The following is a 22,642-nucleotide window of genomic DNA, read 5'->3' on the forward strand; positions in this document are numbered from 1 at the left end:
TAAGATCATGGTCCTTGAATTCAGTGTCACGCATATATCTCTTGATTTCACTTAACATATGTTCATATTTAATTTGTGCGTGTTTGGATTGTTCTATTTTTGCATCAATATTCTTCCGTTTTAAGTACGCTTGTATTAACATTGCAACAGTTGAAATCGCTACCAAAGCAAATCCTTTTGTTGCAATACAGTAACTGATGCTCTTCCTCCTGCTGCAAATACAACACTTAGAAATTCAATACTCTTTTTTCAAGTAAAAGTTGTGATAAGATCTCGTTTTAATAATAATTGTATCAAGTGAATTGCTGTTTAAATTTTAATGATGTTGTTATATTTAAATCAGCACAATTTTTTATCAGTAGATTTGTCTCTTAATCTTAGCATTAACTGTGTGATTATTTTTTACGAATAAGAAGTGATTTAGAAAAACATTTAACTATAAAAAATTGGGATAAAACATTTCTTAGGAACTTTTTAAGATTGCTACAAAAAGACGACGTTTCTCATTATCAAGTCAAAAAAAATATTTGTAAGTTGTAAGCTACATATATCAAAGCTTTATAATAATAATAATGATAATAATAATTTAGGCATAAAATCATAAATTTTAATTCACTAAAATTCTTTTCCAACAATATAGTATAAACTTAATTGAATTAAAATCTGTCATAGGTCTCATTTCACAAAGTTATTTCATTCTAATGATTACATTCTATCGACTACAATCTGTTACTTCCTAATCCTATCCTTAACTATTTCCGAGTTCAACCTAGCTCAAGGGAAATATCATGGAAAATCTAATAAAATAAAAAATAATAAAATAATAATAATAATAATGATAATGATAAAAAGTTATACCGTGCGAGAAGAACAATAGTAATTAAACAAAAGTTTGGCACGTATGAAGTCTGTCTGGAAATTTAAATTAGGCTTGAGATTCTTGATGAACAGCATTTCAATTAAAGACCAAACAATCAAATTTTCACCGGCACTTTCTTATAAAGTGATTATTTTTTAAAGTTGCAATTACACCTGTTATTGTCTTACCTGATAGAGTTTAATCAACATTAAATGTATGTGATTCTTCATCTCCTGATGCTTGGGAATGATATGTGTCTACATTAAATGACGTGTCTACATTAAATGATATGTGTCTACATTAAATGATATGTGTCTACATTAAATGATATGTGTCTACATTAAATGATATGTGTCTACATTAAATTATGTGTCTACATTAAATGATATGTGTCTACATTAAATGATCGACTCGAATAGCTAATTCTTTCTCCTTCTCTTGCACCATATGATGTAAAATAATATATAGAGTTAGCCAAGCCTAAAAGAGGAGCTCGCATTTTTTTTCCCCGCACGTCTCAAGGGCATAACGCCTTGCCCCGGCCAGGACTAGAACCCGGGTCGTCCGACTCGGAGCCCAGTGCACTGACCACAGGACTGCTGAACAAAGCCGTGGCTTAAAAAATCTTGCGAAAAGTTTCAAAATTTTGTTTTTCTCAAATTAGAGAAAACATTTGCAAAATCTTAAATTGTACCGAATGATACATGGTCATAAAACTCCGGAAGGCCTAAGTCAGGTGTTAAAATTTTTCGCTGGTTCGTTCTCTTTCCAAATTGAGGGAACTATGCGATAAAGGGGATAACTGAGGAAACTCTGGTGCTGCGTTGGTTGGGGTTATTTCAAGAAAAAAAGTGTGGTTACATTAACTAAATTGAGATTGTAAATTCGCTGTCAAAGCGAATGACAAAAGGGTAACGCATGAAACGTTAGCTGCAGAAACTCTTCATGATGGCCAATTTATATTACAAACTCATTTGATCAAATCCAACACATAACGAGTTTGAGTCGACGGGTGTGTTTTTTCTAATCGCGCTAAATTGTGCTAAAGGAGAGCAGCAATCAAGATTTTAATCGTTTTTAGTTTTGCCAACTCTCCTTTTACAGCATACACGACACAGGCATTGACATGCCAATCTTATCACCATGACAATTATCGCTACTATGGCAACAAGGAAAGCTGTGACGTCAAGTAAGTAGTACTGGTACCAAGGGATGTTAAACACTTGAGCTCTGAGGGTCGGGTCCCACCATGTCTGAGCACATACTCTATCCAGTCAGTCTATCCAGCTTTCTTGAATCTTAAATAAAACAATTCGAAAATTACTGAAAGGATTGGCTCATGCACCCAATCTGTAACCTCTCAGAGGCCCGGGAGAGCGATTCAAAGAGGGGATTTGATTCCTAAATGGCTGACACGAGGGTCATCTATTTCATCGGCCAAGAAATGCGTTTGGCTCATTACTTGAATCCCAAAAAGATGTGAATTAAAATATTTCAAAATGACTACAGCAACAGCGGCTTGTAGAGACTTTGTCACTATTTCTACACGGCAATGAATTACACCGGCAGTACTAAGTTGGTACTGCTGGTGAGGATCAATATGTGGTTGAAAATTTGCTTGAATATGCTTGTATATGAACAATTTAAGAGATAGTGACGAGGCTTTTAGGGAAGAACAGGTATTTTTGTTGTGAAAATGAATGAAAAAAATTCGCCTGTCTTGAAATAATAGTACGTTTCCACAGCCAAGGAAACTACTAGGAAAGTGATTCCTCAAACAGGCATTTTATTCATGGGAAGAAATTCCGTAGAAATTGGAATCCAAACGAGTGTAGCAATACTTTTTTGAAAATACATTGGTTCATTCATCACAAGCTCTATGGCCTTTAAGAGCTCTTCAGCATCCATGGTTTTGTGATCTAATACTGTTGCTATTCCAAAGTATTCTGCTTTCCTGGCATTAGAGAATTGGTCTAAAAACAACGGAACAGCCACCACAGGAACCCCATGATATGCTGATTCATAGTAACTGTTAGTTCCGTTATGAGATACAAAAGCTTTGATATCCTTGTGAGCCAACAGATCATTCTTTGGTATCCAATTCACTACCTTGATATTTGAACTGACAGATGACGGAATGTAGCCTGAAAAGGAATTTATAAACAAATATTGGTAGAACAATTTTCAATTGCGTGTCGATAGTAATTCTTTATTGCTTAAAGCTGCTGTAAGTGGACCCAGCGTTAAGCCGGCGGACACCGGGAACTAAGCTGACACCAAATATTCAGCTTTAAAATCGTGTCAAAGTCAGTTTAATGAATTCTGTGAGTATTATCCTAAAATTTACCTTGACAATGGCGTTATGAAGACTCCGAAACGTCGGTTCATATCGCTATTTTTTACGTGTTTATGTATAACTAAATCTTTATTGATAACAAAGTAAGTTTATAAGTGCTGCAATGATGAATGCTGGAGTGCGTTCTGTTTAGTTTGCAACACATGCATTGGTCATAATAGGTTCGATTTGAAATACCGTTTAATGTAAAAAAGTCAAAGGCAAAAGGCGCACAGTACAGCACACTCGTTCGTTCAACATTAACTAACGTTCCCTATAGCTCCAATCGGTCAAAGAAAAGCGAATTAGTTTTGAGTTTCTTTACGGTTACCAAAGGGAAAATTGTTACGGAGAACCAGTCAATTATTGACCAAATTGCATTTAGTTACTTAGTAGTATCTTTTGTTAATCTTTCCAACGACGAATTCCAGTGCAAGAGATCAAGGTTTGATTTAGCTGTCGAGCACTACATTTCGATACAAAAGTTAAACCATCCAATATTTCGCAGCTCTATTTCGTAACGAGTAAAAAACTCTAATCGACCCTGGCGCTGATTTCAGAGCCGCCAGTTACTCAGAATAGTTAACCACAACTCAGTGATTATTCATTACTATTCCCTTTGGCTTCGACTACTAATTGACGGGTTGATTATCGATCGTTCGATCGAACTCACCGCATGCCCTCGTGAAACCAACTCCTCCATAATTCTCTTTATGTTGACATAGTGAGATCCTGACGCCAATCCGCTAAAACCTGCAATCTTCGCCGAAAAGGACAGGTCCACCAATATAAACGAAAGAAGAAGAGCGAACGATATTTTCAGTGCCTTACGGTATCGAATGTTCAGCTCAAGCCCGAGTTGAGTTTGATTCACGGGTCACGTTTGGTAGAGTCAAAATTTCCTCGTTTACAATTTATATTTTTTTTGGGGGGGGGGTAGGGGGGCAGGGGGTTTGATTTCTGTGTCAAAATGATGCACCAGGAATGCAAGAACACAAAGTTTTAAGCGTAAATTTTAATTCTGTACTGGCTCATAGCTACAAAGTGATGCGCTGACTAGTGACTCGAGCTTGACTCGTAATACGGTATAACTGTGAGATTTCGCACGAAAAGGGCGAGCGAATGAGGAAATGCCGAACGAGGAAAAACGTGGAGGAGAAGATCATTTCTGCTGAGATCAAGCTTTGAACATCAATTTCAATGAAACATAAGCTCTAAACGTAAACCCTAAAAGTAAACTATAAAAAGAATTGTCTGAGTCCAAGCCACTAGCAATTTGTGTATCAAGATCATGACTGACGGGAAGTCACGAGCATCCGCAAAAAGGCTTTTGATGCTAATTCTTAAATGACGTCATTTTGTTGTCAATATATCTTTGTTTTATCTGGTTTATAACTTGCAAATATCCTAGACGCAGAAGCCATCACGCTATTGTTTCAGTCTTCCCGGCGTAACTGTCACGCTGAGGGCTTTTGATATTCTTTAAATCCCGGAGACAAAAAGCAACCTCACTTCCAGGGTCCTCTCTCCTTCTCCAAGAAACATCTTTTTCGAGAGATGAAAAGAGAGAACCTTGGGAATGAAATTGACAAAAAAACGGGTAACTGCTTCTGAAAGTTCAAGTTTCTCATCGGATAGATTCTTTATGAAGATGTCTCCTAGATACAGGCTACGCCTTAAAAATAAATCCGTTCTTGGGTATGAACTTTTGAATTTTTTGATAGCTTTAACGATCCAAAAAAACATGTCCTTTCGTATGCAAGTAGGATCAGACAGACGGGCGAAGAGAAAAGTCTGGGAACGAATGAGTTCGCAGCCTGTGATTGGCTAATCGCTTTTCCATACAATTTCCCTTCAAAGAACATTTTAAAAAAGAGATATGAAGTTATAGCACATAAAAATCTCTCGATTTAATTTGATAAAAATTAGTGATACATTATATTTTTTTTCCTTATTAGTAAGAGCAATTTTTGATCGAGTGTCGAAAGTTATCAGGGACTTGTTTCTTTTCGCCTCGTGATTGGTCAAGAAAACTCATGCCACTCTCTCAACCAATCAGATGCAAAACTCGATCGACTGTGTTTTCTTGCGTCAAAGGAAATTTGGTAGGTTTTACTTCTCATTCTCATTGGCTCTTAAAGGTTCTTATCTTTCTTCTGATTGGCTCCTAAAGGAACTTATCTTTCTTCTGATTGGCTCTTAAAGGTACTTTTCTTCCTTTTGATTAACTGTTGTGATTAACTTGGCTCTGTTTTCACGACACTCAATAGAAAAGCGCTCTATGAATCATATTCATCTTCTGGTGGCTCCACTCTCTCAGGAATATAAATAGGCTTTAAATCCTTCGGTTTGTGCGAGCAGTAAATTGATGCTGGGCATCCCACGACTATCACGTGGTTTTTCTTGACCCAAAACCTCCATAAGCCATGATGATATCCTCTCGCGTCTAAATCCCACATTTTCAGACAAGTAGCGATGTTTTTCCAGGTCTTGTGATCGAAAGTTTCCTCCATCCTTATGTAAAACACGTACAATTCGCCTTTAGTGTCAGGAACAAAGTTTCTGAATCTTGTGCACGGCGTCTCCGTGTGGTCCAAAACCTTAGCTTTGCTAAAAAAAGGACAAACAAAAAAACAAAAAATGGAGTGATGATCATTTTTGTCAATTCATATTTTAAGTGAAAGGAGATATTAAGATTTTGTGAAAGAACTCGTCTCCTATAGCTTTTTCCCAGGGTCGATAATAGAACCTAACATCGCCTGTTGGTTCAGCGTGTGATTAGCTCTATTTTTTTGGTTCCCATGGTTTCCTCCGACTAATCTGCTCTTCTCCACATAGAAACCATCAAAAGTTAACAAGCTAAACGCGATGTTGGCATTGTTACGAGCACATTACTCAACCAGTTCACCAAGTTTGTTGCCCTTCCAATCCTCCTGAAAACCATCAGTCTCGTAACCAGACCTTCCACGGCCAAGCAGTTTTGAGTTCCTGCATTCACTTACCGCTAAACGGTGGGATCTGGGTACGAGATTAGTAGACCATGCAATTCCCCCTAAATACTCCTACCCCCTCCAGGCGATAAGAACAGGAAAGAAAGTTGTGTCTACCCTAAACCAACAAATTATTTAAAGACAGAGCAAGGAGGATCGTTACTTTTAGGCGTAAAAGGTTTCAAAGAATGGAATCAAACAAAACAGAGACATTAGACAGTAACCTCGTTTCCAGGACTTTTCCCAATTTACGTGGGGAAAGTATTGGAACCGAGGCTGATTAAACAAATGCTCAACAGAGGCAGATGAGACAGCTCACCTCAGAAGTTGGTTGATCTCCTTCTCGTAGTTTTCTTTGTACATTTTATCAACATCCAGCTTTACATTTGGTTTTGTATTCAGGGAGTGTTTTGCAAAATACCGAGCCTGCATATGACCACCCACGTTCAGCCCCTTGCCGCCGAAATGATATGTTCGTGAAATGTCAGGGATGATACATTCTCGACCTTTCCTGTTGTGGTTACCCCGCATCCATATGTCCCAGTCCACAAAGTCCTCAGGTCTTGGCCATTTCTCCTCCAGTTCGTTTTTAAAAAGCTTACGACTCAACACCCTGGAACCAGGAATCCAAGTGTAATATTGAGTGGCATGTACCCTGCAGATTCTACTCATTAAAATCCCCTCCCTTATAACCAACGTATCACTGCCTCTCCCCCTTGAACCTTACTTTAAGCAAAAGTGTACGGTCCAAGATTGTTGACCCAGCGGGTGCGGAACCTCCCTCTAAGGCAAATTCTGCGAAACTATTCTCCGCCTCAGCATAATTGGAAATTTTTCTTCATCTGATACCAATCAATTATGATCTGATATCAAAGCGATTTATCATACTAGAAGTCTGTCGAAAAAAGGTTTTGAAAGATCATGATCAAGCTGGAGATAGTGAGAGGGCCATTTAATTTTTTTTTCTCTCGAACCACTCACCATCCCAGGCCCGGCATAGTGTCCACTCTGTACGTCATGGCGGGGTCATTACAGAGATGATCATATCCCTAAAACAAAACATTACACTGATCACCCGGGCATTATACCCTCTTTCCCCTTTATCAACTAAGGGGGGGGGGAAAGAGAGGGGGTGGGGAGAACGACAGAGGACTAAGGAAGGAATCACATGGTTTTTGGGGCGAAGGGAGGGGAAAAGTCGTCGCAAACAGAGTACGAAGGTGGACTGTAGAACATAGACTGCTAATTAACTGCTGACGAAAGGGGAGGGAGGGAAAGATCATAAAATATTACAGAGCCTCAAGGGGGATCAAGTAGATTTGATCGCGACGCAACCAAAATTCCACTTCTTCCTCCCCCCTCCGGCGGTAGATAATCTCCATTTCCTAATTATTGTTGAACACACAACTTGTACCACAAAGTCGCACTAAAATCGTTCTATATAACAAATGGCAGAATTAAACCTTTCTTCTCACAGTGCTAGCGCCAGAATGATATAAGATATATGGTCTCCTAGCTTCTAGAGCCTAACATAATTAACCTTGGACAGAAATTACTTTGATCGATCTATTCACCTACGTTGAGTCTAAGAAATTGCTGATAAAAATACGTTATTTTTCTCGTTAACTTTTTTAAGATGTATTTTAAACTCGTAGCTGATTCCGTTTTAGCGGCGATATCGTTGAAGGCTGATAAAAAATGGTTCATATCCTCTGATAACTGGGCTTTTCTTTTAGCTCGATGTCACTCACTTGTTCTGACATTCGAAAATGCCCAGTCGACACATATACGCCTAGACAACCTATTTATTTACCCCAATTCACAACACAGTCAGGTAAATCCAATCGCTTTAACTGTTTGGATCAATGTTAGTGTCTGACTAACTGCACATCTACCCCTCTCCTAGTCAATATTAACCCTTACTTTGTTATCTGTTGATTGTTGTTGGGTTAGGCCAGGGGAGGGTAGGTGCGCAGTCGTTCAAATACTGACATTCATTCAACTGTCCTAACGAACGAGTCCCCCCCCCCTTGTGTGTTTTTTGCTTTCTTACCTGATCGTTCCAAGCTGATATACAATAAACACTTTCATCGTTCTCATAGACGGGGAGAAGCTGTTTAAAGTAGCTCAGAATGTCCACAGACACGTCGAGATCTTCCTCCAGTATCAATAAGAAGCTAGCATCAGGATGCTTGTCGAAGGAGTCAACGATGGATTTCTTGTAATGCTAAAAAAGACACTTTTTTTAAACTAAAAAATGAATCGTTTGTAATCCCATAAGGACTTTGGCGCACCACGAAGCTCCTTCTAAGTGTAAAAGACACAGGACACGTCACGATGAAACACGGATTAAACTATTCTTTTCATTGTTTTCGTCATTATTTTGTCCTTCTTTTTTCTATCGTTTTGCGTCGATATTGTATCTTTTATACCAAGCAGAACCTGCCTCAGTGACGCTTTTAAGCATAAATATCACGGAAAAGACTGCTGTGAAAGTAAACATCAATTCCCCAACTGATATCGATTTATTGTACCTGACAAATTCTGGCGTTCCGCCGGCTGACTCCAGCGTGTTGCTCAAGGTTGACACCAAGGAGCCTGGTAATGGAAGCAGGTTCCGGCCAAAAACCATCTATGAACACTGTCATCATACTTGTGTCCAGTCCATGGACCTTTTGCATGCCTAAAAGCATGCGCAATAGGTAGCTTGGCCTATTGCTGGCCATGATCGCTATAGGGAGCTTGAAGCGGCTCCCATCTGGGAACGCGGGTGGGTCGATTTCCAGAGGAACAGGATTTTCACCTGAACGTAGATCAAGTATAGATGCAATTATGTTATCAAGAGGATAAATTACTGTGGCGGAAAAAAGGGTGGGGGAAAGGAGAGTAACCTGGGCCCGAGTGAGGCATCTTATGTTCTTTCCGTGGTGTTTCAAATTCCTTCGGCTTTGCATTGCGAGTATTTTGTTCTGGCCAGTGGATTACGAAGTAACTGTCACATTACAGATCAAATAGAAGGTCAAATGCTTTCCTTCGCGGAAACGATGTGATGAATTTTACTCCATATAAGTCAGTTTAAGTTATCCTACGTGGATCTCAAAATTTATGTTCGAAAATTTATTAATTAAAATGAAATCAGGAAAATAAACCCAAGGTTAAACAACAAAACTTACATCTGCAAACGTTTCCGTAGCCTTCAAACTTTCCACAGAATTCCATCCTCCGTCTATTTGCTATGGTGTCTTCCCATTGACACTGGACGACATGTTCAGATTTCAGTTTTATCAGGGTTCGTATTTTTATCGGACTTGCCCACTTGTTAGAATCAGTAGGGTTCTGATAGCTCTCTGCGTGCACGATGCGCTGATTTTTCGTCACAGACACAACAAAGGCCCACGTGGAGCGAAACCTCAACTTTTTTATGAAGGAACTGCCATAACTTGACAAGAAACTGATAGCGTCTTCGGACAATCGGGCAATGGCTTCGTCCTGATTCGTGGGAGAGGTATAAGGTTAGGCACCATTCATTATCTATCGCTTTGGAAACGGAGTGAGAATCAGTTGTGGCCAACAGAGTATAAAGGGGGGACTCCTCCGATTCTCTTCCCCCCCCCCCCCCACATGATAAATATTGACCGATCTCTTTAGTTTGCATGATACTGGGAAAGTTCTCTATCGGTTGAAAACTTGTGTTTTTTTTCAAACGGACCCTCGCTAACATATTACGAACCTTTAGTGCTTTAGTGGTTAAAAATGGAAGATATCTTTTTTGGTTGATATGATCGAACATTTCACTGTCGTGGTTTGAATATCTTGACTGTCAAAGTTCTTGAATTGCAAAGGCGTGGTTGAATAGATGATGGTAATCAAAATGGGGAGCGCTCTTTTAAATTTGTAAAAGTGGCACCCTGTACTCGGACAGGAAAATATAGTATATAAGAGTTAAAGAAAAAAGAAACACCAACAACAACCTGGCTCGTCAGTTCCGTCTGAACATCGCGAAGTTATTGCACGGCTTCATGGGAAAAATAACAATAACAACAACAACAACAACAAACATCCAGCCAATATTTCAATCAACCGGTGAAAAGTTCCAAGGGTACTGTGCTAACGTAACTTTGAATAAATAAAGTCAGGTTACAGTGAGGACTCAAACCCATTCCGTTCGTCTCGTGGTCCAAAACACTGTTCTTTTGGGCACCGTCTCCTTAATACATGAATATGTAAAAATTCAATTACCTTTATAGCAAAGCAGACGATTCTACCATCTCTAAGGCCTTTCAGATATTCGATGAGAAAACCGCTGTCCGCGTCAGATTCATAAGTATCAAACCATCGTGATGACATCACAACACCTGTTACTTCATTTAAGACTACTACGTTCAATCCTCTTATTAACATTTCGGATGTGTCCCACCTCTGTCAATAGAAAGTGCATTAAAACGGTAATTAAGCTGACTCGCCTTCCTGATGAAATGTTTCGAAAAGTTATCAAACCTTTCCAAGTTAAATGGTGGACAAAAATTTATAAAGTATTTTTCTGTTGTCGAGAAAGAGTATCTACCACCCTTACTCCCACATTTGAGGTCCCCCATCTCCTAAATATAAAGTATTTTCCAAGCTATCCATATACAACCTTACCAGCTGGGTAAAAAAGAAATTCAGCCATATAACCATGGAGAAGAAGCATCACATCGACATTCTTATCTTAGCTGTATGTAACAAGTTTGGCACCATGGACCTAGTTTAACGGCCTGGCCTACCACAACTTTCGTATGGCTTAGTGGTTAAGCATCTGAAGTACTAATCTTAAGGTCGAAAGAAACAAAACAAAACAAAGCCCCGAGGGATTAGAAATTGGTTTGCATCACGCATTAACCTTTTCACCCCCCCCCCCCCCTCCCACCCCACACTGGTCAAAATTTAACAGAGGTGTATTGTTGGAGGTCGGTAAAAATATTTTGAATTAAATTTCAATACTCACGCTCTGTCCGTTTATCGTCAACGTGACATTTTCCTTACTGGACAACACTGCTAATTCCAAGAAATTGCCTTCTACAAAATGAAGAGTAAGTACAACTTAAAAGACACCACTAACCTCAGCAAGTAATTGTGCGTACAAAATAGCCATCCTTCTTTTCACTAGGCATGCGCAAGATGGCGAGAATCATGCGCACAAAGAATAAATCCATGTTTCATGACGTTTGTCTCTTTAGAGCATAAGCAAAACATTGATACGTAATGTGCAGAATAAGAAAATGTTATCCTTGCTCTTTCCAATCAAAGCGATGAAATTATCTTGCAAGTTTAGCAACCCCTGATTATTTCCGATTGCAAATTTTGCATGGCCATCTGAATATTATTCTCATGCCAAAAAATTAGGAATTTGTCGACGGAATTATTTGTAGTGTCCTGAATTTGATTCTAAAAGAATTAAAAAGTGCAGATCTAAGATATCTTAATCTGTAATTTTATGAGAAAATAACATGTTTATATGATGTAATAAAGAGAATACCTTTTAAATCAAGCTCATCACCTTGTGTTCGTCCCTTGTTAGACGCCGAAGTCAATGTCGTTTTATCTTGCTCAGAGCTCGTTAAGAGAGCGAGTTCAGAGGCAGTTTGAAGAAAAAATACCATGTTAAAGATAATTAATACTCCCGTTGAAACGAAAAGAGTCCAAAATATTACTTTTCCGAAGATCCTGCGAGTTGATCTCGTTACAACCATGACTGTGTTTCAAAACCCATTCAAGTTACGGCCACGTTCGTTGGTGAATTTAACGCATCAAAAATAAACTTTCTCGTACTTCTTCCTGAAAACGGAACAGCAATATATCACTGCCAAGTACCAGAAAAATTGAAATGATCGACGAGCGGAGCTGTAGATATCTTCAACCTAACGCTGCTAGATTTCACTCATAATTTGAATGCACTCCAGTATTGACGCTTCTCGTTTTCTGAAGTTTCGCTGTTCTGCATCACCCAAGGATCGGTCGGTTACGAAACCCCAAAACAACCAAATATTCCTCGAAAGCAATACGTAGCTTCGAGAAATTTTCTGCGGAGAATATCTTATTGCTTTTTAAAAAGGGGACCTCGAAAAAAATAAACTTTAACACTAATTTGCTTTGTTTCTAAGTAACGGTATTAACTTCACCGAAAGAATTTTTCGACGTGTCCTGCCGAACAAAGAGGCAGATTTGTTACGAAAACTTAATATAGCAAAAAAGATCCGAAAGCTAAAATTATGAATGTATACCGCAAAAGATATTTCGTACAAATGAGTAAAATCTGGAAATGCGAAATTTGAATAAAGTTTGTTTATTAATTTTTAAATTTGTTTCCATACGATCAAAATCTTTCCTTTAGGTACACGACGGTCTCAAAACAGATTGCTCAACCCCCGGCAATGATATAATTTATGAAATTTTCTAAATATTGCATTTCAGTCCAAGACCCAGGGGATTGAAATCAATTCCAGCAGTTAACAAGTAGAAAAAGAAATAGGTCTCAGAAATTATATTATCTTTTTCCTCCACCGCTGAAAATGCTGTAAGATTTAACGTTGACGCTAACGCGTTTTGAGGCTCCAATATGACCTTTAATTCGAAAATTGTCTCCCTACCCCCTACCCCCACCCCCCAAAAAGAAATTTTTTTCTTGGTTATTTACTAAGTTAGGCTACTCTTAGAAATCTCAAACCGCAGTAGGAAAAAACCTTTTTACTTTGGATAGGGGTAATAAAATAAATTTTGAAGTCTAGAGCTGGATTCTTTGCGAGGACTTAATATTTTTTTTCTATATCCCACGTTCGTGACAAGACAAGAAATGTCTTTCATTCTCTAACAACTGCGATAATTTGCATATTGCTTGGACGAAAAAAACTCGGCTGAGATGCGCTGTCTCTTTGAAATAAAAATAAAAAAGTGTTAGATTTAAATTATTTTGAACATTTTATTCAACATTCTTTATTAATCTTCCATAATATTTTTAAAATGGAGAGTCCTCTGGTCTCTGATGTCCACCTTAAGTCGTTCTCAGGATCTTATTTCCCTCTCCTCAAAGAGAACACACCAGTGCGACAAACCATTTTCCCCCATAAGTTTAGAGAAATACTTTGAAGTAAAAAGCCAATTCTATGCTCAAATATGTTCATTGTGTCTCCAAGTTCGAACTAAATTCTTGATGAAGAGTGCATGTCGTTTGACTTTTTCGTCAAACTTTGTATGAAGCTGTTTGTCATTTCCTGACAGAAGCGACTTTTTATTTGTAACCAAGTAAGACGTGTCGCAAAGTTTTATTATTTTCTGTTGGGTTCAGTTGTACGATAGCCTCGCTTGATGCGATACAAATTCTCTTGTGCGCTTTTCTCGGCTTCATATTTCTGTAATTCGTCTTGTAGTTTGGAGACTTTCCCTTTAAGTTCATCATTTTGATCGCGAAGCAACTCGAGAAATCTGTCTTTCCTATCCACAGCCATTTTCAACCTCTCTGTTTCGGCCGAACATGATGCAGAACTGTTCGAGTAAAGAATAAAAATAAGCACAGACCACATGGTGGCAATGCCTAAAATAGCGTAATTGAAACGACTAGTGCTAACCATATTGTAAAAAAACTACAATGAGTTGTAAAAAACTGATAAATTTTCTTTCAGTGAAAACTGTTATTTTGTTGATTAAACCCAGCTGGATGACGTTGGGCCGTAAATAAGCCAATGAGATTCACTACGCTATCATGCGTTTTTAATAACAGCTGTTCACTCGAAGTTTTTCTTGCATACGGAGCGATGATTCAGTAACTTAATTTATTCGCAGCTATTACAGAAAAAATTGCCGGTTTGGCCGGGTGACCATCATGAAGGTATGAATCATCTTGAAACTTGTGTCACTTGAATCTAGAAGAAAAAAAGATGCAAACAGAAAATAAGCCATGTTGACATCAGACTTGAAAGAACACTCCTTCATAAAAGCATCTATAATTAAGGAAAATAATGATCCATAGCAACGGTCTTTTCTATAAACTGTAAATAGTTGACTTTTGCTTGAGCTAACATGTAAATTCTGATTCTAAATTTCTCGCGAATCATTGCATAATCATATCGTAAAAGGGCGAAAAAAATTAACAACTTGACTTACACCATAGGTAATTAAACTAATATTCAGCGGGTAAACGATGAATGAAGAAGCAAACTTTATGGCATAATTATCACGAAAAAACATGTTGTTTAATTTTCTGTAATTTGGTGAAGTCCACCTGTTCTGGAGGTATTTTAGTTCAATTTTTTTTAACTGAATATCTTAGAGGACGAAAAGTCATCGGGTTGCGCAAATATAAATACTTATTGCTCATAATTCTGGCTGATAACTCGCCGTATGTCACGGCTGGATAATGGCTTAATAAAATAAATTCTCTTTTATTTGATGAATTTCATGAAACAGGCTAAGGTAATTTTAGGCGAGACACAAAATAAACGGAGCGAGTAATCGTAAGGAAATGCCTTTTTATTCTATTAAATTCGCGTTCTTCAATAACAAAGATAAATGCAGACATAAAAACGGATTTTGGCGCAAAATGGTAAATCGAAAAACTGAAAAAACGACGGCGAACCCCTTGTTTTTTTCCTTCTGCCAGAGTGAAGTGGGTATCTTCTGATATCAAAACAGTAGGATTGAAAATTTTTTTACTCAAGGAGTAATTGTGGTTAGTTGACCACTGTTCAATAAACATGAGGAGAAAAAAATATATATTCTTATCCTTCCGACAAAACTGCAGATGAATTTAATATCTGAATTTTCGAGAGGATTCTATCTATAGTTTTGAATTTTACCGTTCAGGATGGCTACATGTATCACCAAAAACAGCTATCGGCTTTTAAGTTGAAAGCAATAAATAAACCGTCAGCAAGCAGTTTTTCGCTAAGTAATTGTGGGTAGGGATATATTTGGTAAAATATGTAAATCTGTTACGGAGTGGATGCGTTTATGAGCTTTGGTCAAACGGTGAAGTTGGAAAATCATATCTTACCGCTTGAGTTCGCTTTTTGAATTTACCCATATAATCACTGCGGAAAACTGACATGACATGCAACATTAACAAAAGCGAATAAATTTTAACAGCTTGTACATCGATTGATTTTAGAGTGAAGTGATCAAAAATATGATAGCATTGTGAATTCATCGGCAAAGCTCGCGTATAAAGCATCAAACCGAAATTGAAAACCATAATCGAGTGCAATATAAAAAATTAGAAATTGTCTCAGGAAAATTTTTAAAGTTATTACCGTTATTCAGTACCTAAAATGTATCCTTTTTTTAAAACCGTTCCTTGTCCTCATCCAGTATTCACTATCCAAGATGTAGTGTTCTGCAGTTCAAATGGACGATAGTTTTAATAATGGATCTTTTGAGTAAATAGATATCGTTGCCCTCCGACTGTTCGCTGTGCATATTGATGAATTTTTGAAGTGGGGGCGAATGATGAATAATTATGTAATAATCAGAGTTCGATACCATTTGCCGAGGACAAATTTTAAGATTTCGGCTGTATAGCATTGTTTACCGACATACAGGTTTCTCCAGTTAGAATAATTTCTTACTTTATCAGGAACTCTAAGAGTTTTTATTATTGGCACTTCGACGTTCAAACGATTTTAATCTCGTGAATGCTCATTAAAAAAGTTATTCTGCTGGTCAGCAGATTCTATTCGCGAAGTATAAAGAAAAAAACTGACAGCACATGTTCTAGAAAGACTGATGCAGCTGCAGTAATAGTACTAGTAGTGGACTTAATTTCTCCATGTGATAAAATTTTCATATCTAATACTACAAAGTAAAACATAAGGTAGCAAAAAGCTCAAAATAGTAAAAACATCCACAAAAATCCAAATTTGCAACGCGATCTCATGTTCAATAATTACACTATTTACATAAGAATCGATTTAAAACGATTTGTATAAACTTTGAGGCGATGTCTTCATTTGTTTCCTAAGTTATATTTCGTTTCTTTTCTCTTAGAGAATAAAATCTAACTTCGCTGTTTTATTGAATATGTTATTGTCCAGTATTTTCTAGAAGTTCAATTACGTTAGTGGCTCTAAATATGTTTGCGCTTGCAGCATCTTTTAAGTTCTGAATGACGTTGACGGATTGGCTCTAAGAGAGCCACTCACTGAAAGAGCGTAAGTGACTTTAAGAAGATCTAAAATGGCGAAAAAATGCTCCATCTCTGTGCTTTTTATCGCCCTTAATTGGAGTACTGAGTTCTAGAGTGAATGATGGCTCCATCTGAAAATGATTTCCTTTGTTTTTTTTTGTCTTCATCGTCAATGACTTGCTCTACTTCGCAGCTATTTGGTTAATTTTGTCACGCAACGCGGAGAGCGCGCTTTGAGATTTCACTACGATCGTCGTTTTTAGGCTACCTATGCTCATGTTATCGTAAAAATACAAACAATAAAAAGAAAATAACTCATTTTTTCGAAAATTAATAAATGGAAACAAGCACTCTCTCGAACAAGAAACTCAGACACTAGGTTGTTGGGGTTGTTAGACACTAGCGGAAGATCATCGGCGTGTTACTTTGATGTGTTCTTGAGGTACTTAGCGTCCACCGTACCGCTCTCCATCCAGGACCGTCAACAAAACCTGAAATAATTCTGAGGCTGGGTAAACGCGATACAATAGATCAGCATTCCGTCCATGGGGGAAGAAATATTACTGGAGCAATTGTAGAACAAAGACTGCATACGCTTTATAAACACCGTCATGATTTACTGACCTGTATGTTTGTTTGTAAATCCGGTAAGACAAATTGGGTTCTGACAGCTAGAAAACGTACTTGTTAGCCATTATAAAGTTCGCATATGAGTAGTCTTTTGACCACTTTGTTTACTCTTGGTCTTGTAGTCCCTTCCTGCAGCTTTAAACCGAAACAAACTTCAGCCGTATGCGCCGTACATTGATATCTATATTTTAGTCTGTCGTTCAGCACACCAAGAAGACAAGCAACCAACGTGACGAGCTTTCCTTTTTTTTCAGACTACAAAACAATTTCGAATCCTCATGAAAATCCAAGAGTTCATAGCACGCTAAAAATGTTGTTTTTAAATGAAGGAGAGAATTCGAATATGCATGCTCACTAGTTTTTCTAGTTTGAGCACTCTGGCATGACTTAGATGATCCCACATGTGTGAGATCACTTGGGGTGGATATATAGCCTTACCTCCATTCTAGCATAAGCATTGCCCTGATAAGGCCCAGAAGGCCGAAACAGTACTGTACAATTAGTTATATGTATGTATGTATATATATATATATATATATATATATATATATATATATATATATATATATATATGTATATATTTAAATCCCTGAAGAGTGAAGCGATTCACGAAACAGGCTTGTCGGGAAAATGTAGTTGCGTCCTTTTTTCCTCTTAAAATATTTATTCCGCTCTGCTTCAACGTATTGAGCACTGTTCCACGCGAAAATCGAGTTGCAGACTCCCTATATATATATATAGATATAGCTCTTTGGCATACAAAGCTTCGCTTTCATGTCCAAATTGAGCACTCTACTAGGATGAGTCATTGCTGCTAGCATTATGCATGCTCACTAGTTTATCTAGTTTGAGCACTCTGGCATGGCTTAGATGATACCACACGTGTGAGATCACTTGGGGTGGCTATATAGCCTTACCTCCATCCTAGCATCAGCACTGCACTGATGAGGCCCAGAAGGCCGAAACAGTACTGTCTGCAGTTAGTTATATATATATATATATACACACACACACCCGGGGATATGCAAGCTCTTTCGGAGAGGAGAGGTGGTGGTTGTTATTGAATTAGAGATACAGCAAAAGGGAAATTTTGCCCGGCACTGTCGGAGAAGTCCAGTCTCTCTTTTAGCATTAGTTGGGGCTCGTCACACAACACACAGTAAGAGGAAGTATTGCGTGACAGAGGACTAATCCCGGAACGCTTTATTTACATCAACTCCGTGACGATTGCATGTCAACAGCCAATCAAAAGTCGCTAACCCTTGGCGGTGCTGCTGCTTCTAAATGCAAATTTAAAGAAGGTTCCTTGGAAAACAAAAAGTTCCGTCGGATTTTGAGGTGTGTGCTCAGAGCGTCGTTGAAGATTGTCAAATTAATATGGCTGGGTCAGGGGGAGCAGCAGCGGCTGGAGCTTTGGATCATGCAGCGAGAACCATGGCAAAAATAGTGATGGAGATTGCGAACTCGCCCGACTTCGATCGTGAACAAATTCGCGGTGAAAAGCTGACGCTTTCGCAAGCGTACTGCTTGTTATGGCAAAATTCTGAAGATGGCAATGTGGGAGGAAGGAGATTTGGCTTCGAGAGTAACAGTGGAGCGACTGCAGCAGTGATTGTGGATTTGATTGCACTCGGTAAAGTGGAAATTGAAATCGAACCTAACACAACTATGGGCGTGAAAAACGACCATTACCGTCTGAAGGTAATGTAAGCTAGCCTTTGATAATAAGGTAATGTAAGCTAGCCTGTTTCAAGGTTAATTGCACGGCGGCAAATTCATCGATTTCTCGGGACTAGTATTCTCCTTCCAAAATCATGTTACTCGACAATGTTTGTTATAAAACAGGTGCATTGGTTTATGTGATCTGAAGATATACATAACGCGCTCGACTGGCCACACACGATAAAAGCGAAAAACCGTCTCGGAGTTATAAACTTATTGCGTTGGGATCGTTTACGATCCTCACAGCTAGCGCTACCTTATGTGTAACGCAACAAGGTTGTAGATTTGAAAAATTTTACGTACTTTTTATAAATTTATTTGCTTTATTTTATGTACTTTTTACCTACTTTTTATCATTGTTTCTATTTGCTCCATACTTAAATTACTGCTGTTTAAGCCGGAAATAAGTTGTCGTTTACTTTGTCTGAACGGCGAGTTTCGCAGACTTGTCGCAATATGTCTTACTTGAGGAGCGAGTTGCCTTCCTCAAACCGTAGAGCAGTTGTGTTCAGACTGTTTGAACCTCTTTTAAATTTAGGGTAGAGAAGAAAGTGCTCGTGGAATTGTTTACCAGCTGGTGCGATTGAATACATCACCTAGCAATGTTAAGTGCAAACGGCCAATCACGAGGCGAAGATTTTTATATGCAAATATAGCAGTTTGGAAGCTCCAGGGGGCGCCAATTTCTTTTCAAAATTAATCGAAAATTTGAATATTTTTGAAGGGTGTTGATCTACTGAGCGATTTTAAGATTGATAAAGCTAGTTGGCAGCTGGTGAAGCTAGGTGAACTGAATTTGTAATATTTTGTTGGAGGGGTTTTTTAAACAGGTGAATCATCTTGTGCTCAAATATAAAAGAAATTTACAAACCTATTCTAGGTAGTGATTTTCGTCAACCTATAGGGGTGTGTGTTCAGAAGGTTTTGTTGCATGTCTGCACTGAATGTCGCAACATTCACATTGTTAAGTTATAGCAGGCATAACTTATCACTTCATCCTGTGAAATCATTGAAGGAAATGCCTTTCTTGCTAAAGGAACTGACACCTCCACATAATGAAATAATGATTACCATATCATTATGAAATGAAATAAATTTCATGTGATCTGCAGATTAAAATCAAGAAAAAGATTCATTCTTGCAGGTGGACTGCAATTCTAGCAACATGTGCCCTCGCATGTCAGTCAGTAGTAGCACCTAACTACAAGAAGTTTGACTCCTGTCAAGGCCTCTATACTTCCAGGGTTTTTTTCTGCAATTTCCAAAATTGCATTCCACCTACAGGGATCATTTCTTTGCTTCAAAAACCATACCCTAACCCCCTACTTACTGACCTGGAATTTGTTATGGACTTACAGCAGTAAATTTTTTGCAGCATATCATGTTTCTGCATTATTTCTCCACAAGAGCTTATTTTTTCGGACAAAGGTTGATCAAACCTTCAAAATTTAAGAAGAAACTAATTAGATCAACAGGACTTACCCTGAACCAAATGTGCTTTCAGGTGGTTGATGAAAAGCCAACTGGTACATATCTTGATGAGGCTCTCTTTAACGGGATCTTGAAACATCATGAAAAACACCCAGACAAGCCAGAGAAAGTGAAGTCTGTGATTTTTGATGATATAAGTCAACTTAGATCAAAGAATTACTGCTCTACCATTACACTGGACAGTTTGGTGGAGTTGGGAATTCTTGAAATGAAAGAAAAGATGATGGGCCGTAAATACCCAACAGTAAACAAAGGTAATTATTAACCCTTTACACCCAAAAATAAGTGTTCTCCAAACTCTTCCCTATACATTTCCTTTGGTACTGAATAGGAGAATTTATTTAACGATCAAAGTTGTTTGGTTGGAGGTCATTTGCTTTATTCTCATGTTCTTAATGAATGATTCAGTGATATTATTATAAGGAGAATTTAGATGCTGGTCACTCTTTGGGTTAAAAAGGTGAAATGAAAATGTAGTTATGTTGCTGATCTTCGGAATGGGTTATTGTTCTGGGCAGGGAAGGGTGATTTATCAAGGGAGAGGATGATTGTCCTAAAGGGAAAGAGTTATTGTTCCAGAAGGAAGGGTTTTTGCTTCAGGGGGGGTTATTGACCCTGGGGGTTGGGGGAGACACTTGAGGTTTCATCATCTATGCCTCTGGCCTCAAACAGATCATAAGTACGTACCAATAAAATGCATGAAAGATCTAGCTTATTTTGTAATTCATAATGCCATAGCAACTCTGGATACCCCAAAATGTCATGAGATGTTAATACCTGGAAAACTCTTTTTACTTCAGTGCAAAATCCCTGGTTTAATCAATGCTCATTTATCCATTTTGTAAATTTTTTTTGTTTTTTTTTTTTTTTTGGAATTAAGGACCTGAAGAAAGTTTAGAAAAACAGATTCGTGAGGTTGTTTTGCAAGATATGAAACCAAGTAGCTACATCCGGGTGCTGTTGGTCTTGGCACGACATGCAGACAACCTAATGTGTCTTGAAGATCCTGTGTTGAAAAAACACTTTTCCAAGGAAGAGTATGGAAAGGCAAAAGAAAAAATTAACCAGTTGGTGGGGCTTTAAATCAAGCAAAGAGCGGAAACAAAAAGTTTTCCACCAAATTGGAGAAATGGTCTTTTAACTAATTAATCTCATCTAGAGCTTGTCTTTCATTATAAGTGTGTCACTGTTGTTAAATTTAGAAGATAGATGACATTAAAGTTTGTTTCACTAAAAGTTGCTCTTTACACCTTGGAACATTTAGTTCAGGTCATTGTCAAGTTGTCTTCAATCTACTGGCTGCAGTCAAACCTCCATTATGCCGCGCTCTCCACAAAATGGTCACTTTGAAAATCTCATAATTCTCTTTTCATTTAAGAATTAAATCTCTTTTCCTTTTGTGGTTCTGTCAGCTCTCGCTGGCACTAGAAAAGCAAGTAATTTACTTTACCAGCCCGTAGTTTAACAGAGTTTTGACTGTTGTCAGTTTACTGTTTAATAATGTTTGAAAACTCTGGTATCTCTCCAGTTTGTCTTTTGGGGGAAGACCTATCAGAGTCATGAGTGTCAATTAAATACCTGTCATGTTTTGATAGAACCCAGGAATAAAGTAACTTAAAGTTAGCTAAGATCTTTATAGAGTCCTGATAATTCCATGTCAAATCTTTGTTAATTCAATGTTATATTCTCATCTGGATGAAACAACCTGTTAAAGGCTAAGGAGAAACGACCAGTTTCGTTTCAAATTTTCATTAAGGAATCATTGAGTTGAAACAAAAAGTTAACCGTGAATTGAAACCTGTCGAAATATTTGTGCAAAGCAGAATTAGAAACATCTTAAAAGTAACTGAATTTAGGATAAAATAAAAATAAAAATGAAGTACTCAACTCTGTGTTCATCACAGTTATATTATAGGGGACACAATTTAGAAAATAGCAAAATTACATGCCTTAGAACTGTTGTTTTGTATCTCATACTTTTGTCTTCACAAGGAAGTTCACATAATGATGTTGGCTGTCCGCAAACGGAGGCTCATACCCTAGAAAGAAAGACAGATAGATGGAGTCCACATTTAAAAATCATTGTGCTAGCAAAGGTGAAAAAAAATAGAACTTAGAACTGTTTACAGGATAAGTCATCCACGATCTTGAGGTTTAAATGTCAAGAACTCAGCCTGAAATGTTAGACTCCATTCAACCTTTGAAGTTGATTTAATCTTTGCATAGTAGATGGCTGTTTTCATTACAAGTAGTGAATTACGGTCATTTCGCCTAGTCTAGAGTCGATTCGCCTACGTCCAATGCGTTAGTTCGCTACGTCTTAAACTCCGTACTATGACAATCATTGTATAAAACAGTTGATTCAATTGAAAAAAAAATTGATGATACTCGAAAACTATCGCATGAAAATTTGATAAATGTTAATTGTGTTCATCTCATCGTGCTTTGAAATAAGAGACAAA

The 22,642-nt window shown here is 37.9% G+C and overlaps 2 protein-coding genes across 2 annotated transcripts; one reads left to right on the top strand and one right to left on the bottom strand.

Annotated features, from left to right (window-relative positions):
* Positions 1-4,498: 4,498 nt before the first annotated feature.
* LOC131773660 (protein O-linked-mannose beta-1,2-N-acetylglucosaminyltransferase 1) lies at positions 4,499-12,269 on the bottom strand. Its single transcript, XM_059089606.2, has 9 exons — positions 11,700-12,269; positions 11,169-11,239; positions 10,424-10,603; positions 9,358-9,673; positions 8,719-8,987; positions 8,238-8,411; positions 7,166-7,233; positions 6,504-6,797; positions 4,499-5,804 (listed from the first exon to the last, which is right to left on the bottom strand). The coding sequence occupies exons 1-9, from the start codon at positions 11,911-11,913 to the stop codon at positions 5,474-5,476; spliced, it is 1,917 nt and encodes a 638-aa protein (XP_058945589.1). The 5' UTR covers positions 11,914-12,269; the 3' UTR covers positions 4,499-5,473.
* Positions 12,270-18,233: 5,964 nt separating this feature from the next.
* On the top strand, positions 18,234-22,141 carry LOC131773654 (uncharacterized). Its single transcript, XM_059089596.2, has 3 exons — positions 18,234-18,668; positions 20,194-20,434; positions 21,061-22,141. Exons 1-3 carry the CDS (start codon positions 18,345-18,347, stop codon positions 21,261-21,263), a joined length of 768 nt encoding a protein of 255 aa, XP_058945579.2. The 5' UTR covers positions 18,234-18,344; the 3' UTR covers positions 21,264-22,141.
* Positions 22,142-22,642: the final 501 nt, after the last annotated feature.

This window comes from Pocillopora verrucosa, chromosome 13 (assembly GCF_036669915.1).
Source record: "Pocillopora verrucosa isolate sample1 chromosome 13, ASM3666991v2, whole genome shotgun sequence".
NCBI lineage: Eukaryota > Metazoa > Cnidaria > Anthozoa > Scleractinia > Pocilloporidae > Pocillopora > Pocillopora verrucosa.

Bases quoted from the DNA above. Each gene is read 5' to 3' on its own strand.
- LOC131773660 (XM_059089606.2), bottom strand. From the start codon at position 11,913: ATGGTTGTAACGAGATCAACTCGCAGGATCTTCGGAAAAGTAATATTT. The intron at 9,674-10,423 runs GTAATTGAATTT...CCCACGAATCAG, and splicing joins TCGTCTGCTTTGCTATAAAG to GACGAAGCCATTGCCCGATT. The intron at 5,805-6,503 runs GTGAGCTGTCTC...TCCTTTTTTTAG, and splicing joins GAGATCAACCAACTTCTGAG to CAAAGCTAAGGTTTTGGACC.
- LOC131773654 (XM_059089596.2), top strand. From the start codon at position 18,345: ATGGCTGGGTCAGGGGGAGCAGCAGCGGCTGGAGCTTTGGATCATGCA. The intron at 18,669-20,193 runs GTAATGTAAGCT...ATGTGCTTTCAG, and splicing joins ACGACCATTACCGTCTGAAG to GTGGTTGATGAAAAGCCAAC. The intron at 20,435-21,060 runs GTAATTATTAAC...TTTGGAATTAAG, and splicing joins ATACCCAACAGTAAACAAAG to GACCTGAAGAAAGTTTAGAA.